At 30.7% G+C, this 27,093-nt stretch overlaps 1 protein-coding gene and 2 long non-coding RNA genes across 3 annotated transcripts; 1 reads left to right on the plus strand and 2 right to left on the minus strand.

Moving 5' to 3' along the window:
* Window positions 1–14,627: 14,627 nt before the first annotated feature.
* Window positions 14,628–15,150, minus strand: LOC116404381. The gene is made up of 2 exons (XR_004217226.1): window positions 15,043–15,150; window positions 14,628–14,944 (listed from the first exon to the last, which is right to left on the minus strand). It is a non-coding gene; the product is annotated as an uncharacterized LOC116404381 (long non-coding RNA).
* LOC101212949 (probable flavin-containing monooxygenase 1) lies at window positions 14,746–20,395 on the plus strand. The gene is made up of 5 exons (XM_031886719.1): window positions 14,746–15,228; window positions 18,266–18,506; window positions 18,612–18,787; window positions 18,877–19,232; window positions 19,949–20,395. Exons 1-5 carry the CDS (start codon window positions 14,773–14,775, stop codon window positions 20,289–20,291), a joined length of 1,572 nt encoding a protein of 523 aa, XP_031742579.1. The 5' UTR covers window positions 14,746–14,772; the 3' UTR covers window positions 20,292–20,395.
* Window positions 17,058–25,761, minus strand: LOC105435783. The gene is made up of 3 exons (XR_969735.2): window positions 25,476–25,761; window positions 24,530–24,538; window positions 17,058–17,768 (listed from the first exon to the last, which is right to left on the minus strand). It is a non-coding gene; the product is annotated as an uncharacterized LOC105435783 (long non-coding RNA).
* Between the last annotated feature and the right edge of the window lie 1,332 nt (window positions 25,762–27,093).

A 27,093-nucleotide genomic window follows, 5' to 3' on the forward strand; every position in this document is an offset into this window, starting at 1 on the left:
GTGCTGTTTTGGATTGCCCTTTCCGTCAAACTGCTGGAATTTTGGAGGCTGATATCCAAGCGGCATTCTCAAGTTGTCGATTCTTTTGGTGTATGGTTTAGAGTACATGAAAGAAGTCTGAGATGGGCCTCCATATTGTGCTCTGATGGAGCTTGTGATCATATTTGTAATTGTTGAACCGAGAGAGAAGCCACAGAAGTTGATTGTTGTTGTGGCTGATTTTCTTGTACCACGTTCTTCCTTTGTCATCAACTTTAACGACAGGAGTTTGACTCGATTCAGCAGTTCACGAGTCTGCATCTGCTCCTTTAAAGCTGCAATTTCGTGGTCTCGTTCATCAACAACCTTCATCAGGAGATTAATTTTCTCTCCATCTCCGCCATGGCAGTCTCGACTGCTACATCAGCCATCATGACGGACATCACATCTGGGTGTGCTTCTTTCAGTGACCTGCTAGAGGCAGAATCATAATCATTATATAGAGGATTTTCCTTGATGACAATTCCAGCTTTAGGAGATTCCATCAATTGCTTCAGGATGCTCTGCGCGATAGCGGAACCTTGGTCTTGCCCATGGATGATCCCCTTGGAACGACTACGGGTGATAGGTCCCGTGTAGGTGTCGCTTGCAGCTGAAGATTTGGATGCAGCTTTCTTTGATGCCATTGGTTTGCTTGTAGATGTGATGAGAGAGAGATGAGAGGTAGAGATGGTCCCACTGGGCGTGCCAATTTGTTCGCACGAGATTTCCGGAGAAATTTAATTCGTGGACTTGAACTTGGTTGATGTTGTATTTTTGTTGATTTGATGCGATGCGGTTCAATCTCTAGAATTTGATCCTCTGATTCTCTCTCAACTGTATGTCTACGCTTGATTTGGGGGAAGCGGAGCACGTGATGTTCTTGAAGTTTGTTGAACGTCTACGCTTGATTTTGGAGAAGCGGAGCACGTGATGTTCTTGAAGTTTGTTGAACGTCTACGCTTGATTTGGAGAAGCGGAGCACGTGATTTTCTTCAAGTTGGTTGAATGCTTACGCTTGATTTGAGGAAGCGGAGCACGTGATGTTCTTGAAGTTTGTTGAACGTCTACGCTTGATTTGGAGAAGCGGAGCACGTGATGTTCTTGAAGTTTGTTGAAACGCTTGATTTGGAGAAGCGGAGCACGTGATGTTCTTGAAGTTTGTTGAACGTCTACGCTTGATTTGGAGAAGCGGAGCACGTGATTTTCTTCAAGTTGGTTGAATGCTTACGCTTGATTTGAGGAAGCAGAGCACGTGATGTTCTTGAAGCTTGTTGAACGTCTACGCTTGATTTGGAGAAGCGGAGCACGTGATGTTCTTCAAGTTGGTTGAATGCTTACGCTTGATTTGAGGAAGCGGAGCACGTGATGTTCTTGAAGTTGGAGTCTTGGGAGAAAGTTTGTATCTTCAAAACAGCTTCAATCTTCGAGGGTGGTCAACTTCAGAAGTTAGGGAGTCTTCTAGCTTTTGGAAGAATTCTCTTCTAGCTTTTGGAAGAATTCTCTCTGGATCTTCTAGAGTCAAAATTTTCCAACCTCTACAAATGAGAAGAATTCCTCTATTTATAGAGTTTACTGGTGGGCTTTATGGGTTTGAATCTGGTTGGTCCATGGACCAGACCCATGGGCTCAACCATATGGACTTAGGTTATATTTAGTCTTTGGGCTCAATTAAGCTTTTTTTTTTTTGGCTTAATTGAACTTAGTCCAAGTAAATAATATTTAATTGAACTAAAATGATTAACTTAATCCAACGATTAATATGAAAACATGTGGCATTCTTAGAATGACCAATTTATTTATTTTAACTCTTTAATTTGGAGCATGTGTCAATTTTAATTAGTCCCAAATTTAATTATTTGTATTTTTCATCATTAACTTAATAAATGATGTGGCAACTTGTGATTGGTCTCAAAATTTCTTATTCAACAGCGCCAACTAAAGATAATCATTTCAAATATTAGATTCAAATTAATTGAGTATATAGCAACATTTTAAAAAATTTGTAAAGTATAGCAAAATTTATCAAATTCTATCAATGATAGGAGTCTATCACCGATAGACCATGTTGCAAATATTAGTCTATCACTGATAGACTCAGCGATAGCCTATCACTGATAGTTTTGCTATATTTGCAAAAAAATTTAAATGTTGTTATATCTTAATTATTTTTGCTAAAATTGCCATTAATTACAACTACTCATATTTTATTGTTGTTGTTATTATTATTTTATTATTATTCTTATTCTTCTTCTTCTTATTATTATTATTTTATTGTTATTATTATTATTTTATTATTTTTTTTATTTTTGTTGCTCTATGTACGTATCTCTATCTATCTATATATATATATATATACACATATACATGCTTTTAAATTTCTTTTTAAGCAAAATTTTTAACTTGTAAAAGGGTTGAATATTGCAACATTTGTTCTAAGCTTACAATATTAAAAGTTTAAAATAACAAAATTCCCATAAAAATAACTTTTTTGTAAAATTATTTTCATAAAATTAAAAAAAAAATGATTTATTTTTTATTCTTCAATCACACATACATATATACACACACAATTGGTTTATAATTGATTTATACCATATCCTTCACTTTATCCTTCCATCTCTTATTACCTATATTTTTAATAACAAATAATTTCTAATTTTTACGAATTTAAAATTACTAAATATTTTTTTATATCAAAATTGAACATTCAAAAATTAAATCTATACAATATCAAAAGTTACACAGTTGAATTTTAAATAAAACATCCAAATATAAAAAAAAAAAGTTTATTTTATTAAAAAGTTAATTTTGTTAAAAGCGGAATAAAGTAAACAATAAAGTTACCATTTACCTTCCTACTTAAATATATTATTCCACTATTTTTTTTATAATTAAATAGTAGTAGTAGTAATATTTAAAAAGAATAATTTATAGATATATTATATTAACAGCTCTAATCAAATGAGTCATTAGGCAACTAGACAAGGATGATGTGATAAAAGGAGTAAATTCTATTTATGCTTTGTTAAACTTCTCATGATATGCATATAATACAAGTTTTCCTCTCTATCATCCAGCTGCAAGCAAAGAGAGGTTTTCTGAAAAGTTCAGAATCGAGCACAAGGAATTAATGTTCCTATTGAACCTCTCATGTAGCTAAACCCTCACCACATTTTCAAAATCTCGCATAAAAGAGGCGTACAACAAGGACAGCTAGGCGACGAAAGAAATTTTTATGTGATCAAGGGGGAGGAGAGTATTGTCACCCCACGAACGGATCATGTGATATGAAGACACTATGCATTAAACTGAGAAGGCATTGAAACTTCCTTCCCTCGAAGGAAAGTGATGACATTTTGTTATCCTTATAGTGAATCGGTGATTGATTTGACTCTATCGTCCAATCAATGATAGAATAAGGAAGTGACAGTAGCACGTGGCATTTTGATATTTGAGGATCTCCACCGCCAGCCAGAGGTAATCATTTTAGCAAAGAAAAAATCACCAAAAAAAGGACTTGAAATAAAGGAATTTCGCTCAATTGATGAAGTTAGTTCACCAAAGAAAGATTAAGGAAAACCACGAATTTTCTATCAATTATCACCCTGCCAAGATTGTGAAAAGTTCCGTGGGATTTTGAAAGCATGGGCTATTTTAGAAGACAACTCTCCAATGAACACATGGTTTATCTAGAAATGTTTGCAAATCTTTTAGATTCTAGTCAAATTCTGGAATTTCAAATACATTTATACTTTGAGTCTTGAACCATGAATTTCCTATCATAAAATCTTGAACTATATGTTGCTTATGATATCTCATATATTTTTAATTTGTGAAATAGTACTTTTATGAATTATGATATGATAAAATGATTTTTTACCTTATATAATGAAAATACTTTATCCCCACAGTGTGATTTGGATAAAATGCCCTATTCTTGCTATGTGATCTATAAGATGTCTCATAATTGATACGTGATCTAGTATGGAATAAAAGTTGCTTGTTGTTTGATCTAACATTGGTGGACATACCTTGTATTATAGTTATAATAAGATATCAATTTTGATCTAACATTGGTGGACGTACCTTGTTTGATCTAACAATGATACCAATTCCCTGTTTTCGACCATAAATTACCCAGAAAACCTATTATTTTGCTTATACTTGGACAAGCAATATGAAAACTTGTATTCAACAAGGACTTAGTAAGAATGCGATGAAGAGAGACACAGTGAGCATCTTACATGGAATGATCATGACCAATGACTCACTGAATAGAGTTAGATATAGACATACACAACACTGCACAATAGATTCAAATCTATCACACCACGGGGTCCCTTGTTCAAGACTTAGATTCAGTCTTTAAGGGAACAACCTATCTACTGACCTTAAAGCGGGTAGGAGAAAATTTCATCTTGCACTCTATGTCCCTATCCATCCATCTGGTCTTGCCCTTGAAATGGGAGGCTCATTAGCCTAACGGTATTGAGCTACCCTCACTAATGCAGATCTAAGGATAATTCCCTATGAACAGAAGTTCATAGTTAACTCAGGAATAAGATTAAGTTACCTATGTCATCAATAATCGAAATAGTCAATTTTATATAGTCGACGATGTTATAACTTGAAAGTGATCATTTCATGATTCCAATCTTATGTAAACTGTTTACATATGATGCCCCCAAGTTCCATGTCTCTATATGAATTATTCAGAATCACATCGTTGATACTAACTACAAAGCATACCGCATCTATAGCGTGCTCGGAATAAAGCGCTCACTCTTATTCATACACTATATATCGTTTGGGTTATATACTCAAACTTAGTCCATGTTTATGTCTCTACATAAAGTTCAAGTCTACACTAGTTAACTTCGAAACCTTAGTTTACTGTCTTCAAGATTATAGTATTCAATTTTCATTAATAAGTCTTCAATAGCCACTTTATTGAATATAATATAATTTTAAACTAATAACTATGAGTTTTAGAACATAAATTCCAACAATAAATACAAAGGCTACCTCCTCAGAACAAAGTGTGCGAGAATCTGAAGAACAAGTTCAACTTCATCCCATACCTCCCTTCTATGTTTTTGGTGAGCTTTAAGAATAGTTGAGAGGAATCCATACCCCACTCTCCCTTCAATGTAATAGGCAAAAATTGGAGCTACTACACAGAGGTTCGACCTCTTTGTTTATACTTTCACTTTTATCTTCTTTTTATTTTGTATTTGTAATTTGAACCCCTTGACCAAAAGGCCTAAATTTTTATTATAAATGTCAATTACTACTACTTTCATTTTCCCATTTTTTTTATCTCTTCACAACACTAGTTCTTTGTAAACATGATATAATGCATGGCATAATTAGTACTAGAGAATATGGATGTTCGTATTATTCATCTTGTTCAGTTGAGTGTTGAAATTAATACCTCCTTCTGTTCGAGAGAAAGAATGAAGTGTTGAATATTGTCACTCGAAAGAGTGACGACCTGGACTTAACTAAACAGACGGTGATGAGAATGTAGCAATAATTTTATCATTGAATTTCTCCTTAACATACATATCAGAAATGCAAGTGTGTGTGACAATAAGACATCGAGAGGTGCTCACCTTAATATAGGATGTGTTATAAATAATGCAATCAAATAGAGTAGATATAAATCATTTGGTAACTTTGAGTATTTGCATCCGAAAAAGGCGAGCAACTATGGCAAAGGCACCAAGAAAATGCTCATAATGATTTGTATGCAAACTAGGCCCTAAATTTGAAGTTAACAAATGATTTGCATTGTCTCAATCAACTAATTAACCTCGATTGAGTCAAGTTACATGGACATTCTTTCTAAACAAAGTTTAGTTCATATCACGCATAACCACTACATCTACCTCCATCTTGTTTCTCCACACACGTAGTATAGTTATACTTAGAGTAGATAATACTGTGAATATGTTTATACTATATAAACACAAAATGAAGTTAAATCACATGTTATAGCCTTGAGTTCAACGACTCTTTGTATTCGACCTCAAGTTACATGGAAAACCTCTCTTTTCGCTTGTAGTTGGGCAAGAGAGAGGAAAACTTGTACGTACATAACATACCTTTAGACATAGCAGTGCTTAAGTAGGTGTCAACCACTTTGATTGCATGACTCTATCTTAGTCACATAGTTAGAGCCTAAATTTCACATCTATGATAGCTCTAAGTACAACATATACACGTGAGCGAAACAAGCATGCAACAAAGCTATGGGCAATTCCATGACAAAAAAGCCTATAAATACAACGACATCTCCTTTATTTTAGGGTGAGTGACCAGCCATGAGAGAATAAAACTTCATTCCTAACCTTTCTTTTTATGTTTTAGGTGAGATCTTAGAGCGAGAGTTATAAGGAATCCCACGCCCCATTTTCCCTTAATTTTATATTAATCATAAATGGAGCTAAAGAACACAAGAAATTGTGGTCAACAGCTCACACATTTCTCTTCTTGATAGTTTAAACTCCATGACCAAGAGGCCTAAAGCTTTTACTATGACTGTAATATTATTTCAGTTTCCCTCTCCCATATCTTTACTTATCACGTGCATGAGTTTTCTATGTTACAAATTACACAAAGAAGTAGTTAGTTTCTTGAAAATATGAAAGTTTGTATTACTTATCTTCTTTAGTCAAAGCTCCATTCAACGCCTAATTCTATTAGAAAGAATGAATTGTGTATTGGAAGTTAACTACTTGAGAGAGCAAGTAACTAAGACCTCATTATACAAGTGTTGGAGGAATTTTAGTAATATTATCACTTCTCTAAATCTCTTTTTAACATACATATCAATAATGCGAGTGTGTGTGACGTCAAGGTGTCAAGAGGCTACTTTCCATAATACAAGACAAATCATAAATAAAGGAACCCCAAGGGTTAGATATGAATAGCATCACAATTTCGGTTTATGCATCTAAAAGACGAGTAAGTATGGTGAAAGCTTTGAGAGGATACCCACCTTAATTAGGAATTAAATATAAAATTTATATCGCTTCAAGAAAATACTTACTTTTTTTGTACGGCGTCATAATGTAAAGAGCTTTCCTTCATTATTATTGCTTATAATAACAAACTGAGTTCAACAACGTACATAATCACCAACTCCATTCCCCCTTTCACTACACACTTTTAGTGTATATAATAATAAAATTAGTTAGACAATACTATTAATAGAATTTAATTATTGTATAGATACCACATTAGACCTTTATAAGCATTTTAATCTAAGATTACTCAAAACTCCATATGCTCGACTCCAAGCTTACTCTGGAAGCATCTCTTTTCACTTTAACATTTGAACAAGAGGAAGGAAAACAAGGAAAACTTGAACGCAATAGATACATGATCAATAGAGTTAAGCAATAGATACATGATCAATAGAGTTAAAACAATCCATAAGATTAAGTTAGCCCCTTTTTATGGCATGATCTTAACTGTCTTCTAATTTAGTCACACGTTTAAAATTACACTGCCATATTCACGATGAGATTAAACCAAATACATAAAAGAAAACAACCACATGCGCATGCAGCTTCCCTCCTCATTCGATTTGGCTATTTAAGCCATTTTTCACTTTCCATACTTTCACTTCATTTTTCAAATTAACCAAAAAAAACTGGGTCAAATCTCTTGTAAATTCTTTCTCAAGATCAATAAAAATGTTCTCTCAATTCTTTTAAGAAATGTCTCGCTTTTGTCTGAATTTCTTCTTGAAGCTTCTTTGGGAATTCTCAAGAACTTAGCTACTTTTCTATGATAATGGAAATTCTAGTATTTCTTTCCAATTTTCTTTCTAATTTCAATCGTTAATTGAATTTCAATCTTGCTTTTGTATGAATTCTTGTTTGATTGGTTTGGTTACCCACAGTTGCATGAATTTACTTTAATGTTTAATGGTAATAAGCATGATTTTTGAAGCAAGATTGATTGACATCAAGCACATGTATTTTTCCTTTTGTTATTTTCTTTGATTTTCAATTAAAATTCAATTAACTAATCATTCTTTTAAGATAGAGACTTTTCTTGTTTTTGAAGGATACAACATTCAAACCTAGAAACTCAAAGCAAACATAAAAGAAAGCATGAAAACCCCTCAGATGAAAAAGTTTTCTTTGAGTTTTACTCTGAATTTGGATTCTTGTTCATTAACAAAAGTTCACTAGCGTTTTTGAGCTAGTTGTGAATTGAAATTGATTACAAAGAATTTATTTGTTGTAGGATTGAAAGAATGATAGAATGCTCCATTCCTATTTTAATTTTTGATTGGGAGAATTCTGTTTCTTTGTGCTTAATATTCTAGAATTCCAAAAAGATTTACTGCTTACATTTACTTTTTTATATTGTCACCATACCCCTACCCCATCCCCATCCTTTATATACTAGAATTCTTACACACCACAAGAAATTTGATCTTTGGTGTCCGTTTAAAATCGATATTAATGGCTTTTAGTATCGGTTGACAACCGACATCTATGTTAGTGTTATTAAAGGCCTTTAATATCATTTTCCTTTGATGTCGGTTTAAAAACGACATTAAAGGCCTCATTAATGTCGGTTTAAAAATGACATTTTTTATGGTGTTATTGAGTCTTTAACGTCGGTTGGCCTTTGATGTCGATTTAAAACTGACATTAAAGAACCCAACAATGTCAGTTTAAGTCTTGTTTCAAAGTCCATTTTCACAAATATATTTTTATTAAATTGTTGCATTATTATCCATTTTTTTATTTTGCCAAATAGTTAAAAACTGACATCATGAATCAATAAATATTTTTTCTTATGCCAACAAATAAATAAAATTAATATTATTTTATAAACTATAATATTTCTCTTTTTACATATGTATATATATAATAAAATCTTAATATTGTGGTTATATATACATTCTACAACAATTACATGAACAAGATCTTAATACAAGACTTAAATAAGAAAATCCTAAATGTCTTCTCAGTGTTCAACCTTCATCGATCGCTTGGCTACCTACACAATCGCTTAGCTTTCAATCTGATAGGACTTCAATCGTTCTACAAACAATATCTAATCAATCATTTAATCTTTAGAATTTTAACAAGGCAGATTTGAAAAAAAAAAGTGTAATAAAAACGTTTCTAAACACTATAGTATAATTCAAGTAAAAGATAAATACATTTGAAACTAAATCGATGAGCCAAATATATGTAACAAAAGGTTGCAAGTATTGGTAAAATTAAATAGAATAAATACCTCAAAAATCAAGCTCCACAACAAAAGGCATTATAAACTGAATATACGTTTGGACTCGAGCAATATCTTTCAAAAAAATAAACAATAGAATATGAGTCAAATCAACTCAACATTCCAAAATCAATCAAATATTATAAACTCAATGCTTATCTCTACCGAACAATCTAGATATTTCTATCAAATCTATGATTTCAACTCGCTATTATTTCTTAGTTAAGTGATATACACCAAACAAAAAAAATAATCAAGAAATGAAACATTTTTTATTTAAAATTTGTGTTCCTTAACATAGACTTTTTGGGTTCGGCCCCAAACTTATTTTTTACTACGTTGTTACTAATACTTGTTTGATTTCTCTTTTAACGACATTTTGAATTTTCAACCTAACAATGAAGTAAAATACTTATAAAATACAACAAAATTTCTTATTCTATCAATAATACACATGAACTTGTATAAGATCGTTATTCGATAACAATAAAATTTTGCTATGTTTTGTAAATGATTTTAGGAGTTTTGTCATTTACAATAATTATTTTTAACTTTTATCAATGTGTTGAATAATATTTATCGTTTAACTAATTAATCTATTACCTATTTTAACTAATTAATCTATTATCATTGGATAGATTTTCATTTTTATTTTCATAAATTAAACACAAGAGAATAATTTTGGTTCATAAAATTCTAATAAAACTTCTCATTCCTTTCGTTCTCACTCATCTTAATTCTAAAACATCCTATTTTGGGCGTATTTTATTGGTAGGCATCTATAAAATTTCAAATCAAATTACCCTTACATGGAAAGAGATGGAAACTAAAATGGCCTTTTAAGAATCAAAACGTAAAGAGGAATATTTGCTACAAAAGTTTCAACAAATTGTTTTTTATATAATTTAGAAGTTGGAGTGGGATAACTAAAGCACCTTTAGTTTACTAATTTAAAAGATAAGAAAAATTGAAGTTGGTAGTTTTTGAGAATATGCTATACCAATATAATATGTTGTTTTAGAATTTTGAAAATATGATAAAAATTTTAATTTTATAAATACTTTCATCTTAAATGCTATTATTCTCAAGCTATCCTTCCATAATCTATATTTTTTAGTGTCCTATTCATCTCTTCTTTTAGATCATTTAAAAAAATATAACAAAGTAGAAAAATATTTAAATTGTATAGAACGATTTTGAAAACGGAAAAAGTCCACAGGCGTACAATGAAAAATTCAAAAAATGTCCTGATTAATTGGCATCTAGCGTGCGTAGTATATTTGGAAAACAATTGTTTAGTATTTGGAAAACGATCGTTTATATTTGGCTAGTATTTCCTACACGATCGTTTAGATTTGGGATTGATCAAATCTAAATCTAAACGATTTTTTTCATAATTTTTTGGTACACGGGTTGTCATATTTCAACAACTTTTTTCAAGATTTTTTTTGTATTTGTTTATATTTGAAAAGCTATAGTTTAGATTTGGTATACTATCCTTTATATTTTATCGTTCCAAATCTAAATGATTTTTTTAGGATTCTTTGTACACGATCGTTTAGATTTGACTATTTTGCTACACAATCGTTTAGATTTGGTTATCCAATATCTCAACCATTTTTTTCACGATATTTTATATTTGGAATAATCAAATAACAGTTTGAAAAAAAAGTAATTAGATCATTTATATTTGGTACACGATCTTGAACCAAATAACAAGTTGAAAAAAATAAAAGAAAAATTGCATAAGAAGAGAAAAAGACGATGGAAAGAAAAAAATCGCAAAAGAGAAGAAAGACGACGATAAGGAAGAGCAACTCTGAAATATTTATTAAAAAAATGCTAGTTTCGTGGATTTTTTCATTTTGTTACACAGCCGTAAATATTTTGTCAGTTTGTTATATTTATGATAATAAATCTATTTTTCCCACTTTTTAAGGTCGTATTTTTTCACTCCTTTTTAAGACCCTAATCATTCTTTTTTATACCAAGAAAACAACTTGTTCTTCCTATATCTTAACCTTGGATTTAGGATATCATTCAATGGGACATTATTTTCAATATGAAATATAATGGTTGTTGATCAGATTGATTTGTGATTTTTCTCTACTTTCTTCGATGTGTATTTTGAGTTAAATCTAATTTTAAATTATTTTGTTTTATTTTTTTACGTTGGTTTTGTTTTGATTTTACTTTGTATTAGTTTTATATATCAATGTTGTGATGTACTTATATTATATATATTAGTTGATTAATATATTTACTACGTGATTTTCATTTTTTTCAAATTTTATACAGTTTATTATAGTTTATTGATTAAATAAGTATATGAATGGTATAACTTAGCTTAGTGTATCGTTACAAAGTATATCAACATATTAGTAAAGTGAATCATTATCAGGTATATCAATCAAGTTTATAAGTGTATGAAGTGTATAAGTAGGATTTCAAGCATATCAAGTGTATTTAATCAATTGATTGAGTGTATCGGTGAAGAATACTAAATGCATATATGTAGTACATCAAGTGTATTAAACTTATCAATGTAGCATTTAAGTGTATTAAGGCCAAAAGGGTGTCAAGAAAAATCAAGTGTAATAAGGAGTGTTAGACTATTTGACAAAAATGAAACTAGTTTTACTTTTATTTAAAGAAAGATAAAAATATATTCTTCATCTTTAGGATCATTTATAAATAAGGAGTTAAAAGATCTTCCTTAGATATCTCTTTTAAAGAAGAAGATAAAATATATTCGTCATATTTAGGAATATTTTATTGTAAAGAAGTTTTTCTTTCTTGGCTCTTTAAAAAACAGAAGTTATGAACGTAAAATCCATTCTTCATGACTGTTGTTCAAAAGTTTATATTTTTTGTGAAGAATTTGTACGAAGGTAAACCGGTTACCTTATGCATTATGACAAATTATTGAAGATCGTCAAGGGATTTGATAGAGTATCGATTGATAAGAAATATGAATAATGGCTGAGATAATTGTACTGCAGTCAATAAATTCAAGGGGACCTAAATTCGTCTTCGAAGAGATTCAAGTTTAACGTTAGAGGGAGCCCTGAGTTTATACATTTAAGTTATGGTGATAACTTGTTAATGTAACTTTAGGGCTTAAGTTACAAGCTTTTAAATCTCAATAATATTTCTTATATGAGCAAAAAAACTCTCCAGATGTAGGTCGTATTGTTCAAACTAGGTTATCAAAGCCTTATGTGTTATTTGTTGAATCTCTACTTTAGCTAATTCTGCAGCTGATAACTTTAAATATAACTAAAGATTATTTTTTATCATACTACTTTTCAAGGAGCATTATGTCTATCAAGGTGTTTCATGTGTATCAAAGGTACCAAGTGTATCAAAGAGTATCATGGTTCATCAAGTGTATCAAGATTAAAAAATTATCAAAGAGTATCATGGTTCATCAAGTGTATCAAGATTCAAAAGTTATAAAAAAGTATCAAAATTATATTAAGTGTATCAATGAATATTTAGGTTCATTAGTTGTATATCAAGTGTATCAAATGTGTATTAGTAGAGCGAGGACATTTGTGACATTTTACATCTTGTATAAGTGGATTGAGCTTGTCATTTTTGCAAACAATAAATGAGTATTCTATGGACTTAATTATTATAACTTGTTTTGTTTTTTTTTAACAAGTGCCTTGAAAGATAAAGTATTGACTTAATCAAAATACGAACAAAAAAAAATTAACGCATGATAGTAGTTTCATACACCATTATTTGTGTAATTGCATTAGATCCATTGAAAAAAACTAATATATCATGTATTAAATTAAGAAATGTTAAATCCTACTGTATTTTAGGGGAGAATTATTTTCGAACGATTCTACCCGTTGCCAAATTCTAAATTTACAATATTACTTTATTCTACTCCGGGCCAAATTTTAAATTAAGAATATTAGCTTATGTATTAGTATCAATCTTAAGTTATTTTTTTTAATTTATAAAAAAGTCTCACACACATATTGTCATTCTTTTGTTGTGTATTAATGTCAATCTTAAGTTTTTGTCATTTAATATACTTTTAAAAGAAAATAATGAAAGAAAACCCCTTACTACCTCTTCTTTAATAATCATTTTAATTTCTTATTTGGTTGGTGATAATTAATCATTTTAATTTACCCTTACAATATTTGTTCAATTATCACTTAATAATAAACAAATATAAATTTTATAATAAATATAGAGGAGGGAAAATGTCATCCACATGTGAACAAGTAAAGAACTATTATCTATGTGAATAATTTTTTAGAAATTATTTAACCATATTTGTAACCATCTTGCATTCAAACAATGTAAGTTTGGTCCAAATGCCATAACTTAAAAAATATAAGTTTTTTTTTTAATATGGAAAATAAATAACTTGTAACATTTTGTAGAAATAAATATAATAAAAAATTCCTTTTAAAATTTCACAACAAGAACCATGAATGGTCCAATTTTAGTATAAATGTCGATGCATGCTTTGAGTTTAATTTGCTATCCAAAGTTTTTAATGTTACCTACTCATCTTTTGTGCCAGCTAAAAGAAAAAATCAATCTAAAGTAATGCTAATATTTATATTTTATTGCATTTGTTTTGTAAGTTAATTTTTATTTTCACTTATAAACTGCATATTTAATGGAGCATTTGGTAATATGATGTTTTGAACATTTTCAAAATAATTGGAATCCGAAGGAGTTTATTCGTAAATATATATATATGAAATTATAAGTGAAGAAGTGTTAGAGGTATTGAAACTTTGTTATAAATGAACATGCCTACATATTTATTAAATTTAATTGTTTTTCACTTTCTCTTTAATTCTAATCTAATTGTTAATAATATTATTTATTAAGATTTAATTATAGTTTATTTTGTAAGCTTTTCACATTCATTACTTAAAATTATACTTATACAACAACTTACTTAATATACTAATATGTTCTTTTTCAAACAACAAAAATTCAAATTAGTCTACACAATGACTCGAGCAAAAACGTCAACAGAAATATGAAAATATAATAAAAATTCAAATGTTAGAAATGTAAGAAAAATGTTTGTATATAAAGAAATATTTATTTAAGATTTACTATAGTTATTTTTTAAATGTAGTATTTATTCATTTTAGGTAAGATATATATTAACAAGATTCTCACACATGCAACAACGTCCATTTTTAGTTATCTAGAAAAATGAAAATGTGAGTCATCGTAATGTTAGAAGTGTTTCTATTAAAATATAGCACAACCATACCTTCTCTCTTACTGTGTGATCCTTCATCATAAAAACATTTTTTCTTTTTCCTTTTTAACTTTTGGCAAAAGGTAGAATATAGTCATTTCAATCTCTCAAAGCATCAAAATTACTCAAAAGGTTATATTCGAGTTCTCTTCCACTGTACTCTTTTTGTCACCTATAAATTTGGCAAATTTTCATTTGTATTTGTATACATATCTTTGTAAAGAAAAATAGGTAATATGTCGAAGATGATGGAACAAAAGAAAGTGGCCATCATTGGAGCTGGAATAAGCGGCCTAGCGGCTTGCAAGTTCATTATATCCAAAGGAATGGTCCCAATTGTGCTCGATGCTAGAGGTGTCATTGGTGGTGTTTGGAACGAGACGCTTAAGTCGACCGTACTGCAAACACCTACACACATGTTCAGATTCTCAGATTTTCCTTGGTCGAAATCAGTGACTGCAGAATTTCCAATGCATAATCAAGTTCTCGATTACATCAAATCTTACGCCGAACATTTTGGATTGTTGAAGTACATTAGACTCAACTCCAAAGTTGTTAGTATTGAATATGAAGGTTTCTCTGATGAGGAGATTGAAGGTTGGACTCATTGGGGCCACTCCGGCAACGCCTTTGCTAAAGGGAGCAAATGGAGGCTTAACGTTGTTGATGCTCAGACTAATGCTCCGCTTCAGGTGAGTTTAATGTTGTTTTTCATTGACTACTCATCCTTTTAAAATATGTATAATAATGGAGTCTTTTTTAAAATAGCAAAATAAATTAAAATATTTATAAGATATAACAAAATTTTGGATTCTATCAATAATATAAATTAACTATCTATCAATGTTATTGATAAGTGTCTATCAATGTCTATTATTGATAGAATGTGACATTTTGACATATATGGTAATTATTTAGTCAATTTTACTATTTTTTTTTTTATAATTTCTCTATAATAATAATTTGACAAATTTATATCTTTAGTCTTTGAATTAAACGTATGTTTTCTTTACCTCTTTCACTTTTTAAAATGTATTAATTTAAATAAGAATAAGAATGGATGGATTTCAAAATTTTAAACATTTTATGTTTTATTTTGTCCCAAAAATTCAAGAATGTGTTTAGAAAGTCCCTAAATTTTTTATTATAATTAATAATCATAACATTTCATATTATAAAATAATAATTGTCTCAGAAAGTATAGATATTTTTTAAAATTATTTTTCTAATTTCTAATTTCGAATTTCATAATTTCAAAAAGTCTATTTTAATTCCTAAATTTTTTAAAAGGACTTATATTTCAGCCCTTACTGTTAGGATTTTGTTAAATATTTATGAAATTATTTTAGATGAGTGGATTGCCAAAAAAAAAAAATAAAAAAAAAAAGATAATCACCATTAGAAATCTAGGGTTTTAGATAAATTTATTTTATCAAAGAACTAAAAAATTTATTTTATCTCCAATATTTTGATTGTCGTCATTTTGGCACATTAGAATTCTACTTCACTATCTCAATTTGTATGCTAGATGATTTCCTGTCGTTCTGATTCAAGTATGTATTGATTGTGTTTCTATGTGAATACACTAGTAAGATTTGTTGATCTTTTATTACTTTAGTTAATATGAGTAATATAACGCTTAATCATCCAAATATAAGAAGCACATCATATCATTCCTTTTAAAAGTTAACAAAATTCTAATACAACCTATATTAAAGTAAGTTTTCTGTTTTTAAGTTTGGAGATTAAAACAAATATATTTAAAAGTTGACCAAATAAAAATTAATAAAAAGTTTAGAACCAAAATAAGATTTAAACCCTAGATTTATATATCCTTATGAATTAATTGGATAAATTTACGCTAACATACTAATATAGCTTTAGTTAGGGATATGTTATGCATAGATTTGTATAGAGATATTTTATTTCTAAAGGATATCATCTTTTCCATTTTGATTTCCATAATTTAATTGTCCAATTACTTTCAAACTTTATTTATGATTTATTTATAATATACCTTTTAAATTATATCTTGAGTAAAATAAGAAAAATGGTGAATTATGGAGATCACTTTCTACCATAAATTATACGTAAAAGTGTGATTTTAGATAGTTACTAAAAATAATATATTTTAGAATAATTAGTTGAATTTTATATATAAACATTTTCAAATATAACAAAAAAGAAAATCAAAATTGTTTACAAATAATAGAAAAATATATTGTAATAGATATAGGGACACTTGCAAAAGTGACAAAACAAGTTATCATAATTAAGTCTATAGAACACATACTTTATTATTTGTGAAGATGATAAAAACAAAGCTCAATCCACACATATAAAAGCTTGAATTTGATTATTTTTTTGCTATATTTGCAAAATCACAAACACATTTTTGTAAAATGCCTAAACTATATTGGCACCCAATACAATTTTCGATAGATTAGATTTAAACTTTTTTAATAAAATAGAGTGGGGAATGGATGCTAAAGTCTTTTAATGGTCACATACTCAAATGGAGTTTTGATGGTAAATCTTGAACATATAAGAATTAAGTAATAAAAATTTAATTTTATCTTCTAAAAACATTTAATTGAATAAAATTCATAAATTCTTTAAACTATCGAATAAGTTGAGGTTGCTATTCAACATAAAATTAATATATTAAATAAAAGAGCAAAACTTCCCTGCAGACTCTCCACATTTCATAATCATATTAGGCCACGTTCCAAGGTTTTATATATATTCTTCAATTCAGAATTTTGCGTGAAATCACCGTTTTTTCGAGGAAGCTTTCTTTTCGTTTCTTTCCTTTGTTTATTCTTTCTTTTTCTTCGTCTTCTTCTTATTCTTAAATGAGTTTTGGGGTTTTGTTAAACGTGAATCTATCTCCACCTTTACGCTAATTGATCCACTCGGAAAGAAAATCCCAAAAAGAAGAAAGAAAGAAAATAAAAAGAAAAGAAAGAGAACGAGCACAGAAAACCGGCGAAAAAAAAAGAATGATTTCACGTAAACTTCTGAATTGAAGAGTTATATATTAAACCTTGAAACCTGGCCTAGTAGGCTTAGGACACTTGGAGGGGTTTGCCAATACAATTGGGGAGTTTTGCTTTATTTTTCATACCTTAACTCTTCTAGTGCTTCCTCTTCTTCTTTCCCTATTTTTCTTTTTCTTCCAAATCTCACGGTTGCAATAATTTTCTTCTTCAGATTAATTGGGTTTGGTAGCCTTTGGTTGTTAGGATTTTAATACACACCAAAAGAAGAAAAAAATTAGTTGAAGTTGGACTGAGAAAATGAATAGAGTAAAGCTATGGTGAACAAGAAGAAAGATTAAGTACAGTGAACTTGAGAGATTGAGAGGGAAGAACAAAAATAAACAAAATTCAAGCAATTACAAGAAAAAGAAGGAAATGAACAGAGTAAAGAAAAGAAAAAGAAAAAAAGTTGGAGCCACAAGATTTGAAAGAAAAAGAAAAAGATGAAAAAGTAGAAAACTGACAATTAACGAAAAAGGAACGAGAAGAGAGAGGAAAATATTTTTAAAACACACATGGCACCGTAAGAATGGGCCACGTATCTGAGGCAGCAGGTCTGGGTTCAGCTAAGCTTTGCTCAGCTCACAATAAATGAATGCATGTACTTAGATTCTTGTTTTGAAATAAAGAAAAATTTTAAGTTTATTGGCGGTATTAATTTTGCATGGCAATGATTGAGGGTTTGTAGGAGGTTGTAGCGGATTTTGTAGTACTCTGCATTGGAAGATTCAGCGACGTTCCAAATATTCCAAATTTCCCTCCCAATAAAGGCCCCGAAGCTTTCAAAGCCGGTAAAGTTCTTCACTCTTTACAATATTCCGCCATGGATTTCGACAGTGCTGCGAACCTCATCAAGGACAAGCGAGTCACCGTTGTCGGTTTCCACAAGTCTGCTCTTGACCTTGCCATGGAATGTGCCAATACAAATGGTAAACTCTCTTATCAATTTTCTCTCTCCTTGAAACATTTGATTATATATTTCTCCCTCCATGCATCCTACTCATCATCCTTATCTTCTTCTTTTTAATTTGCAGGCCCTAAAAATCCTTGCACTCTGCTTTACAGAACTAAGCACTGGAACCCACCTGATACTACTCCATGGGGGATTTCTTTGGGTTTTCTCTACATGAATCGATTTGCTGAGCTTATGATTCACAAACCTGGAGAGGGTTTGCTTCTCTACCTCCTCGTCATTCTTTTTTCCCCAATTGTAATTTTCATCTCTCTCATTTATCTCTATTTTTCTTTTTCTTTCTTTCCTCTATTTTGAGTTATAGCTTTAGGATTTTGTGTTTTCAGAGATGGTTGATCTCGAAGCTAGTGGAAACCCACATAAAGAGGAAGGTAAAATTGGCGAAATATGGGATGATCCCAAAACAAAGCTTTCTACAGGACATCAGCTCGTGTGTATACGCAGGATTGCCTAATAATTTCTACGATAAAGTGGACGAAGGAAGTATAATTTTGAAAAAAGCACCGAGTTTTAGCTTTTGTGAAGAGGGTATCATGATCAAAGGAGAAACCAAACCGGTTCACTCAGATTTGGTCGTTTTGGCTACCGGATACAGAGGAGATTTGAAGCTTAAAGATATTTTTGCTTCCTCTACTTTTCGAGATTACATGTTTTTTGGCGATTCAGTAGTTCCCATGTACAGGTTAGGCTTTTGTTCTTTTCAAAATCTCCATATCTCGCTTTCAACACTATCGAATTCCTAGCTAGGGAAATTTTCTTCACATTTTTTTTTATAGTTAAAAGCTTAAATTTAGCAGAACGAGTTGATTAGTAGGCTGATTTTACTAGATTACGTATCGGTAGAAGTAGCTTGGAATCTACATAACTAAAATCATAAGAAAACAAGATTGTTTACATTATGAAGTATCAAATTTTAGCACCATGCATATAGTTTCATCATAATATGAGTCCAACTTGAATCCATCCCCATATCAAAAGCCTAACTACTAAATCTAATACAACTAAGTTAACATTATTTTTACTAACAATGGAGTCTTTCGTTGTAGAAGCGAGTACACATTACATAAAAGTACGTATTTAACTTGAACTTCCATTATTTCTTCAATCAAATCATGTATAAGGACAGCAAATTGAAAAATCGTGTTGCAATTCACACATGTTCAAGAAGGTAATAGATGGATTCGGTTGTTCTATATATTTTATTTATGATGCTAGTGTTTCGTCTTACAAAAGACTTAATAATGTTTTTTAAAAAAAAAAAAATCAAATAAATAATAATATTTTTATGTACGATATTTGTGTTTCGTCTTACCAAATATGATGATTCGTCTTACGAAAGCTAACTTCTACAAACATTGAATCCTAACAATATTTTGTATTTTTGCTCCATTTGTTAAGGCAATGCATTCATCCTAGAGTCCCACAGCTAGCTGTGATTGGATTTTCAGAAAGTAATTCAAATTTGTACACGTCAGAAATACGAAGTCGATGGCTGGCGGAGTTTCTGGATGGCACATTCAAACTACCAAGCGTCAAAGAGATGGAGAAGGATATAGCTAACTGGGAGAAGTGCCTGAAGCTTTACTCAGGCCCTTTCTACAAGCGAGGTTGTATTGCCACTTTGCATAATTGGTACAATGATCAGTTATGCAAAGACATGGGGTGGAACCCCAAAAGGAAAAAAGGCTTCTTTGCCGACTTGTTTTTGCCTTATGGCCCTACAGACTATGCCTTCCCATGACAATTACACCAACTTAAACCTATCTATATCGCTATTTTATTCTATCCAATAAAAATTTATATTGTCATTGCTCTAGTAAAAGCAATGCAATTTCAGCACCTCCATTTACCGATTTTAGTTAGTTCAACTTGTTGCCTTTCGTGTCTTTTCGTTTGGTTTTGAACCAAACTAACTCTAAAGTTTTATAATTGATCTATATATATATATATACACAAACATATGGTTAATATACTTTATATAACCGAGTGTTAATAAAATATCTAAATTAAAGATCTTTTGAAAGATTGAGTGAGAACATTTTTGGAAAGCATGTGAGCTAAAACTTAACGAGTGACTAATTTTAAATACTTGGAAAGTAGACACACAGATTTGTGATTTTAAATAAGTTATCAAACAGTTTCCATAAATATATTTTTTTGCAAAGTAAAATAAATATATGTTTCTCAAACTCAAGATAAAAGTAAAATAAATATATGTTTCTCAAACTCAAAGAGTTTATCTCTAATATTCCCTTCCATTTGCTATACCACATAAATCAGTGTGTATCTACGAGACAAAAATCTAGGCATGGAAACCTTATCTCATGATATGATACTTGCGAGACAGAATCTAGGTATTAGTAGTGCCCTATTTCATTATAGCTACTATGAGATGGAAAATCTAGGGTGTCCATAGAGGCTCTCATCTCTAACCTAGTACTAGTGATGAGAAATCTAGGTATCTACTTAATACCCTCATCAAATGACCTTTGTGCTCAAGAAAAATCTCCCCTAAAGGGCTACATATATTTCATAACAACTCCGGCATAAACTAAAACATGCTAAAACATTTCATACTGTGAAATCATGTAATCTCAAATTCAATAACTTGTTTAGAAATCGTTCTTGCATTAAGCAAATCACAAGTTCTAGATAAGCTTTGCTAACACATTTAGTAAACTCAACTATTTTGCTCAAACATGCTTTCAACTTTCTAACCTTTTAAACACATGCTTTGTAAATCTCAACATGAATTAGTAAATTAAGCTCAAACATTATATGTCAAAACATGTTTTCAATATTAACTAGTATACATATTTATAAACCACTTTAAAAATTCATTTTGTCACTCACAATCTAATTTAGCCAGTTCACTAGTGATCTGTAAACTCGACCCATTTCCTCCCGGCCTGATGATAACTTGTAAAAATACAAGTTTTTATATTCTTTTAGATAGAATAATGAGACCAAAATATGTATTAAATGTATCAAAACACGTAGTTTATCTTGTAAATTCATAAATATTCAAAATTACACTTTACATAAGCATTTATGTCTGTTTCACCTTGTTTTTAGTATCTTAAAGCAGGATTTGAACAAAAGAAGAAGATTGGCGAATCACAAAGGAGCTCACATGAAGACTACACGAGAATTTATCAGCATGCGAGAAGTTGTTCGTTAGAAGACAAAATTGGTAGATGGAGTTGATGTGACTTGACACAGGCAGCTTTTGCCACTAACATGTTCAGGAAAATAAAAGTTTCCTGCTCGAATATGCCTATAAAAGAACTTCATCGCCACTAAGAAAATGAGGCTTGGATGGGGCAAGAGATGCTTGAATGAGCCGAGTGGAAGGTCGGTTGAGAGAAAAGTTAAATGTTTGTACTAATCGACCCAAACACTAGAGAGAGGTGGAAATGAGGAAAACATTTCCACCGTCTGTAAAGTCCTTCTTCTGCTTTGTTGTTAGTGATTGAGTGAAAGCTTGAGGTCCAAGTGGAGGAGGGTCCATTTTCCATCTCCCCCTAACTTGTATTATTATCTCAATTCTTTTGCATTTTTGTATTTCTCATTGTAATGTATTTGTTCATATTGTATAGTGGTCTGAGGCTTATATTCTTTAATACATTGCATATTTATATCTTTTCAATCCATCACGTCTTTACTGTTTACTTGTCAATGTGTTATTTGTAGTTTAGGTATCCGATAGATGCTTGATAAGAAGCTTAGCTTATAATTCTTATCGAGTTAGCTGAGCAATATTCATTGTGTTGGAATTTATGTCATAAAACTAGTAGATTGTAAATATAATTCATTGATCGTTATTAATAAAGTGTTATTATTGTAATAATTGTTATTGATTAAATTATTAGTTTTGTCTTAATAACCCAAATCCAATAAACTAATATCCTATGTTGTTTAATGAGTCTTGAACAATATGTAAAGACATATAGGGATCAATATTCAAGATCAGCTTAAAGGGTCTATACTCTATAGTATAGGGATAAGATTGGGTACCTTATCCTAGTAACACTATGGATACGACTCACTTTGTATTTGATACAAATACAATGATAAAACACGTTCGTGTAGTTGACATGCGAGTGAGGGTATCCTATGCAATAAGATTGCATAAGACCGAACCGCGAAATAGTAACCACTATATGTAACTTCGTTAACTAGTTATGTTTCCATTTCACTAGGACAATCCTGAGTGTATTATGAACTCGTGCTTGCAAGGGATTGTCCTTTGATTTGTATTGATTTTGTTTCCTTAAATGGTGTCTTCAGGTCTTGAACAAAGGATCCTACTTTAGACGTATGACACGAGAGGGGTTCATTGGAAGAGCAGTTGGTACGAATACTTGTGAAGAAATATATCTACAGTGAGTAAAGTCTTTAACTCACGAATATTGATTAATGTGGTTAATGAGTTTAGCCAATTAATCTCATATTGGTTGTCACCCAACATAGAATTTGAAATGTTCAAATTTACTTATATTGGTTATAATTAAAGTTTATCAAACTTTATTATATAAATATATCCCTTGTGACCTTATATCCCTTGTGACCTAGCAGCATCGTCCTTACTATTCTTAATAAACCAAGATGAGTCCTTTCAGGATACTTTGTCCTCACTCACATGCATCCTAGGAAAATTCCCAGAGGGTCACCCAACATAGAATTGGTCCAAGTTAAGCACTCTTAACTTTAGAGTTCTTATGATCAAGCCACCAGCAATAGGAAGGTGCACCTTGTTGGTATAGGTAGTAACTTTTAATTCTTTTAAGTATTTCTTAACATTACTTTCATGTACTCATTTCATGTATTCAGGATCCCTCTCATTCAGATGTGATACCGATTCATTCATGTTTTTCTCCTAATCTCGGGCGTTACAAATAGAACGCTCAATAAACTCATTTAGAGCACCAACTATTTATATATGTTCGACCCCGACCTTACCAGAAAACCTCTCTTTACGCGTACAGTAAGGCAAAAGAGAGGAAAACCTATGCTAAAATATTGAATATTATTATGAAATTAGCAACGAGTAGGTAGAATGTGCTCCTTTTATCGCATAGCCCTAGCCTAGCCGCCTACTTAAGTTGCATAATTAGAGCCCATCATGACATTCACGAATTTGTGTTGTAATGTGATTTGCGGAACAAGCAGTAAACTACTGACAAAATCTGCATCGTAATATGCTACCAAATTAAAACTCTACATTTCTAGCACTACAAGAAAATGGGGATCTCCTGATACACAGAAGTGTTAGAAGATATATGAAAGTGCATCGAAAAAAGATCTCCCGACGCATAAATGCCCGTCGGGACCGATATCGAGAGAAATCTATAGGGAGAGGAATTTTCGACGCCTTTATGGACAGTGTTGAGATTTTCCATGAAGAACTCCGAACGCTACATGTTGTGCATTGGGAAATCCTTTGATTTTTTTTTTAAATGTATATATATGCGCCCTTAAGTTCCTAATATCACCCTCCTACATTCCTATTATGTAGCCTTAAATTTTTTTAATTCCAATTAAATCTTAACTACTAATTAAAATTTAATTAACTAAAATTAAGGGTGCAACTAAATTCAAAACAACACTCATTTCCTCTTCATCCCAAAAACATTGTAGTAGGATAAATACGCAACTACATCAAATTAGAAGACAAAAACATTTTAATATAAAGAAAACTATAGAAAAATCGAATCTTAGTCATAAAAGTATAAGGTATTATATACTGAACTATAAGCATTTACGTGGAGCTTCCTTTGCTATTTTGAGCATGATATTTCTTTCTATTTTTACATGTAAAGATCAGAAGAAAATTAAAAATTTTACAAATTAAAATAACACAAAACAAAATTAGACAAAATCAGGGCATTGTGAAGGATGAGATTTCGGATGAAGCGGTGATTAGTATTTATCAAAAATGGGAGAAAAGTAGAATGTCAAACCAATACAAGAGCATACCTTGCAAATCTTTGGAGAGACGATCGTGATCGAAGCAGCCATTCAAGTGGGTTCCATGGAGATGAAGATTGACGATGAAGAGGGTTTGAAGACAAGAAAAGATAGTAGTGAGATGAAGAGAGGAAAGTTAAAAAGAAAAAAGAAAAGATTGGGCATCTTTAAGCTCCGTGTTCTGTGAATAAAGAACAAAAATAGATAGGAGATCTCCTGACGCATCTTAAAGACATTAGGAGATCCCACTATTCCTGACGTCGTAAAGAGAAACATTGGGAGAAGTTAAATATATTAAAATTATAATTTTTTTGACGTCATGCATAACGGCGTCATGAAAAGTTTAAAATGTTTTTTATTACACTACCTTATACCAATGTCGCCTTATGTCGCGTTGAAATTGTCAACCTTTTTCGACAAAACTTGTACGACATCGAGAGAAGCTTTTTCTCCCGACATCTGTGTTATGCATAAAAAAATACATATTTTCTTGTAGTGTAGGATACCATAATCTAACATCAATAGTTCCAAGCAAATATTTAAGTATCGTTTTAACAACGTGCAAATGTGATTCTTTAGGACAATCTTGAAATCTAGCACAAAGACATACACTAAACATGATAGTAGGTCTACGAGCGGTCAAATAAAGTAAAGATTCGATCATACCTCGATAAGTCTTTATATCCATAAATTTACCTTTTTCATATTTGTGAAGCTTAGTGGTAGTAGTTGTAGGTGTTTTTTCACTTTTACCTTCCTTGAATTTGAATTTTTTGTGCAAATTGGTTTGTGTATATTTTTTTACTTATGAAAATGTCATCCTTAAGTTGTTTGATTTAAAAACCAAGTAAGAAACTAAGTTATCCCATCATAATCATCTCAAACTCATTATGCATACACTTAGAAAAATTATTCACACAAACATAAATTTACAATACAAGTATCTGGTTGTTACCTTAATAAAGAGCATAATATCACTCTTTCTCATCTTAAAACCATTCTCAAATAAGCTTTTTGTGCAGCTCTTGGAATCAACAAAAGACCAGAGACTTGTTGAATTTCCTTGTCTTCTCCGGCCCAAAACTTCCAGACTTCTTCTTCTCTCAACTTCTTCCCCTCGAAAATGCTCCGAAAATTAACTGAGAAATGGATGGGTAATGAGTTTGGTGGTGATGGTTTTTATCACAATATTAAAGGTGCACCGAAAATGCTTATTACTTCCTTCCTGCTCCTTCTCTTTCTTTCCACTTTTCATTCTTTCTTTCTCTTCCTTCATTTCTCTTTTATCTCTTTAGAAAAAAGTAAATCCTTAACTAAAATTCTTTACTTCCTGAATATAATGTACTTTTACTTATATAAAAATTTCTCTCACCTCACTTTTCCTTCTTTATAACAATACAAAACAAACTTAACAAGCTTACTAACTAAGGAGCAAAATAATAAGAAGCTTAGAGTTTACAGGACTTATGTTCCATGTGACCTAATGGAATTTGTAAAAGTTGTGTAAAGAGTTTGGTGTAATTAAGTTGTTTTGCTTTGAATTTTATTGTTATATGTTTGCTAAGTTTTTATCCATTGTGTTTTTATTAGGAAAATTCTCCCCCAATGTTTTGGACGTGAGTTGTAAGATTGAAAGGTATTTAAACGTAGAGGTCGGTACGTGTTGTTAGGGAGTTGGTATATGCCAACTTTACACCTCTTCTTGTGGCTAGAGATGATGCTAGGAAGGGGTGTGTCAAGTACTATGCTCTGAACGCTTTTTGGTTCCTTGTTATGCGTTGATTTCTTCAACACATAACTTTACCACATAACTTTATAACATGCGTTGATAATCTCCATGTTGTTAATATGAATGTTCCTTGTTTTCACAAAATCTTGCATAAATACATTGTAAACATGTAAACGTATTGTAGGCAAATTACATAATTTCTAAATGTTTTTTATGCACTTTTTTTCTTTGGACGTTTGCAAAAATAGCAAAAAAAACTTTATTATAATAGAGCTCATGTCACTATACATTTTTTAAATTGCAAAGGTAGCAAATTTAAAAATACATCTAATTACTTGTCATACAATATGAAAAAAAAAAAAGTATTATGAACTATTTTTTTCTAAATTTGGTGTCTTCGATAAAATTTTTCGTTTTTTTATTTTTTCATTTTCACAAATTATCTTGAATAAAGAAGTGTGTCAAAGAAGTGTGTAAATTGTATTTCTACAAGTTATAAACGTTTGTGTTTATAGTTGATTGGAGGGAGGTAGAGGATGATAGAAGGACATTATTAGTTAGTTTTAAGATATTGGAGAATTAGAAGGTCTAATTTCAAGCCAATCTTTAGGTTTATCAAGAAAACGATATAAAATAAGAATATAATGATATTTTCAATACTAGAGGCGTTTTGGTAAAATTCTTTTCTCTGTTACGATTAGGTAGACATGCACGAATTGTCGACGAAAACCAAAACAAGTTATTTAGGAGAATTACCTTACAACTATAGTTAATACCGTTGATATAAAACAAAAATAATAAAGACTTCATGTTCAAAATCTTTACCTGATTAAGATTAGCCCAT

This window comes from Cucumis sativus, chromosome 6 (genome assembly GCF_000004075.3).
Source record: "Cucumis sativus cultivar 9930 chromosome 6, Cucumber_9930_V3, whole genome shotgun sequence".
NCBI lineage: Eukaryota > Viridiplantae > Streptophyta > Magnoliopsida > Cucurbitales > Cucurbitaceae > Cucumis > Cucumis sativus.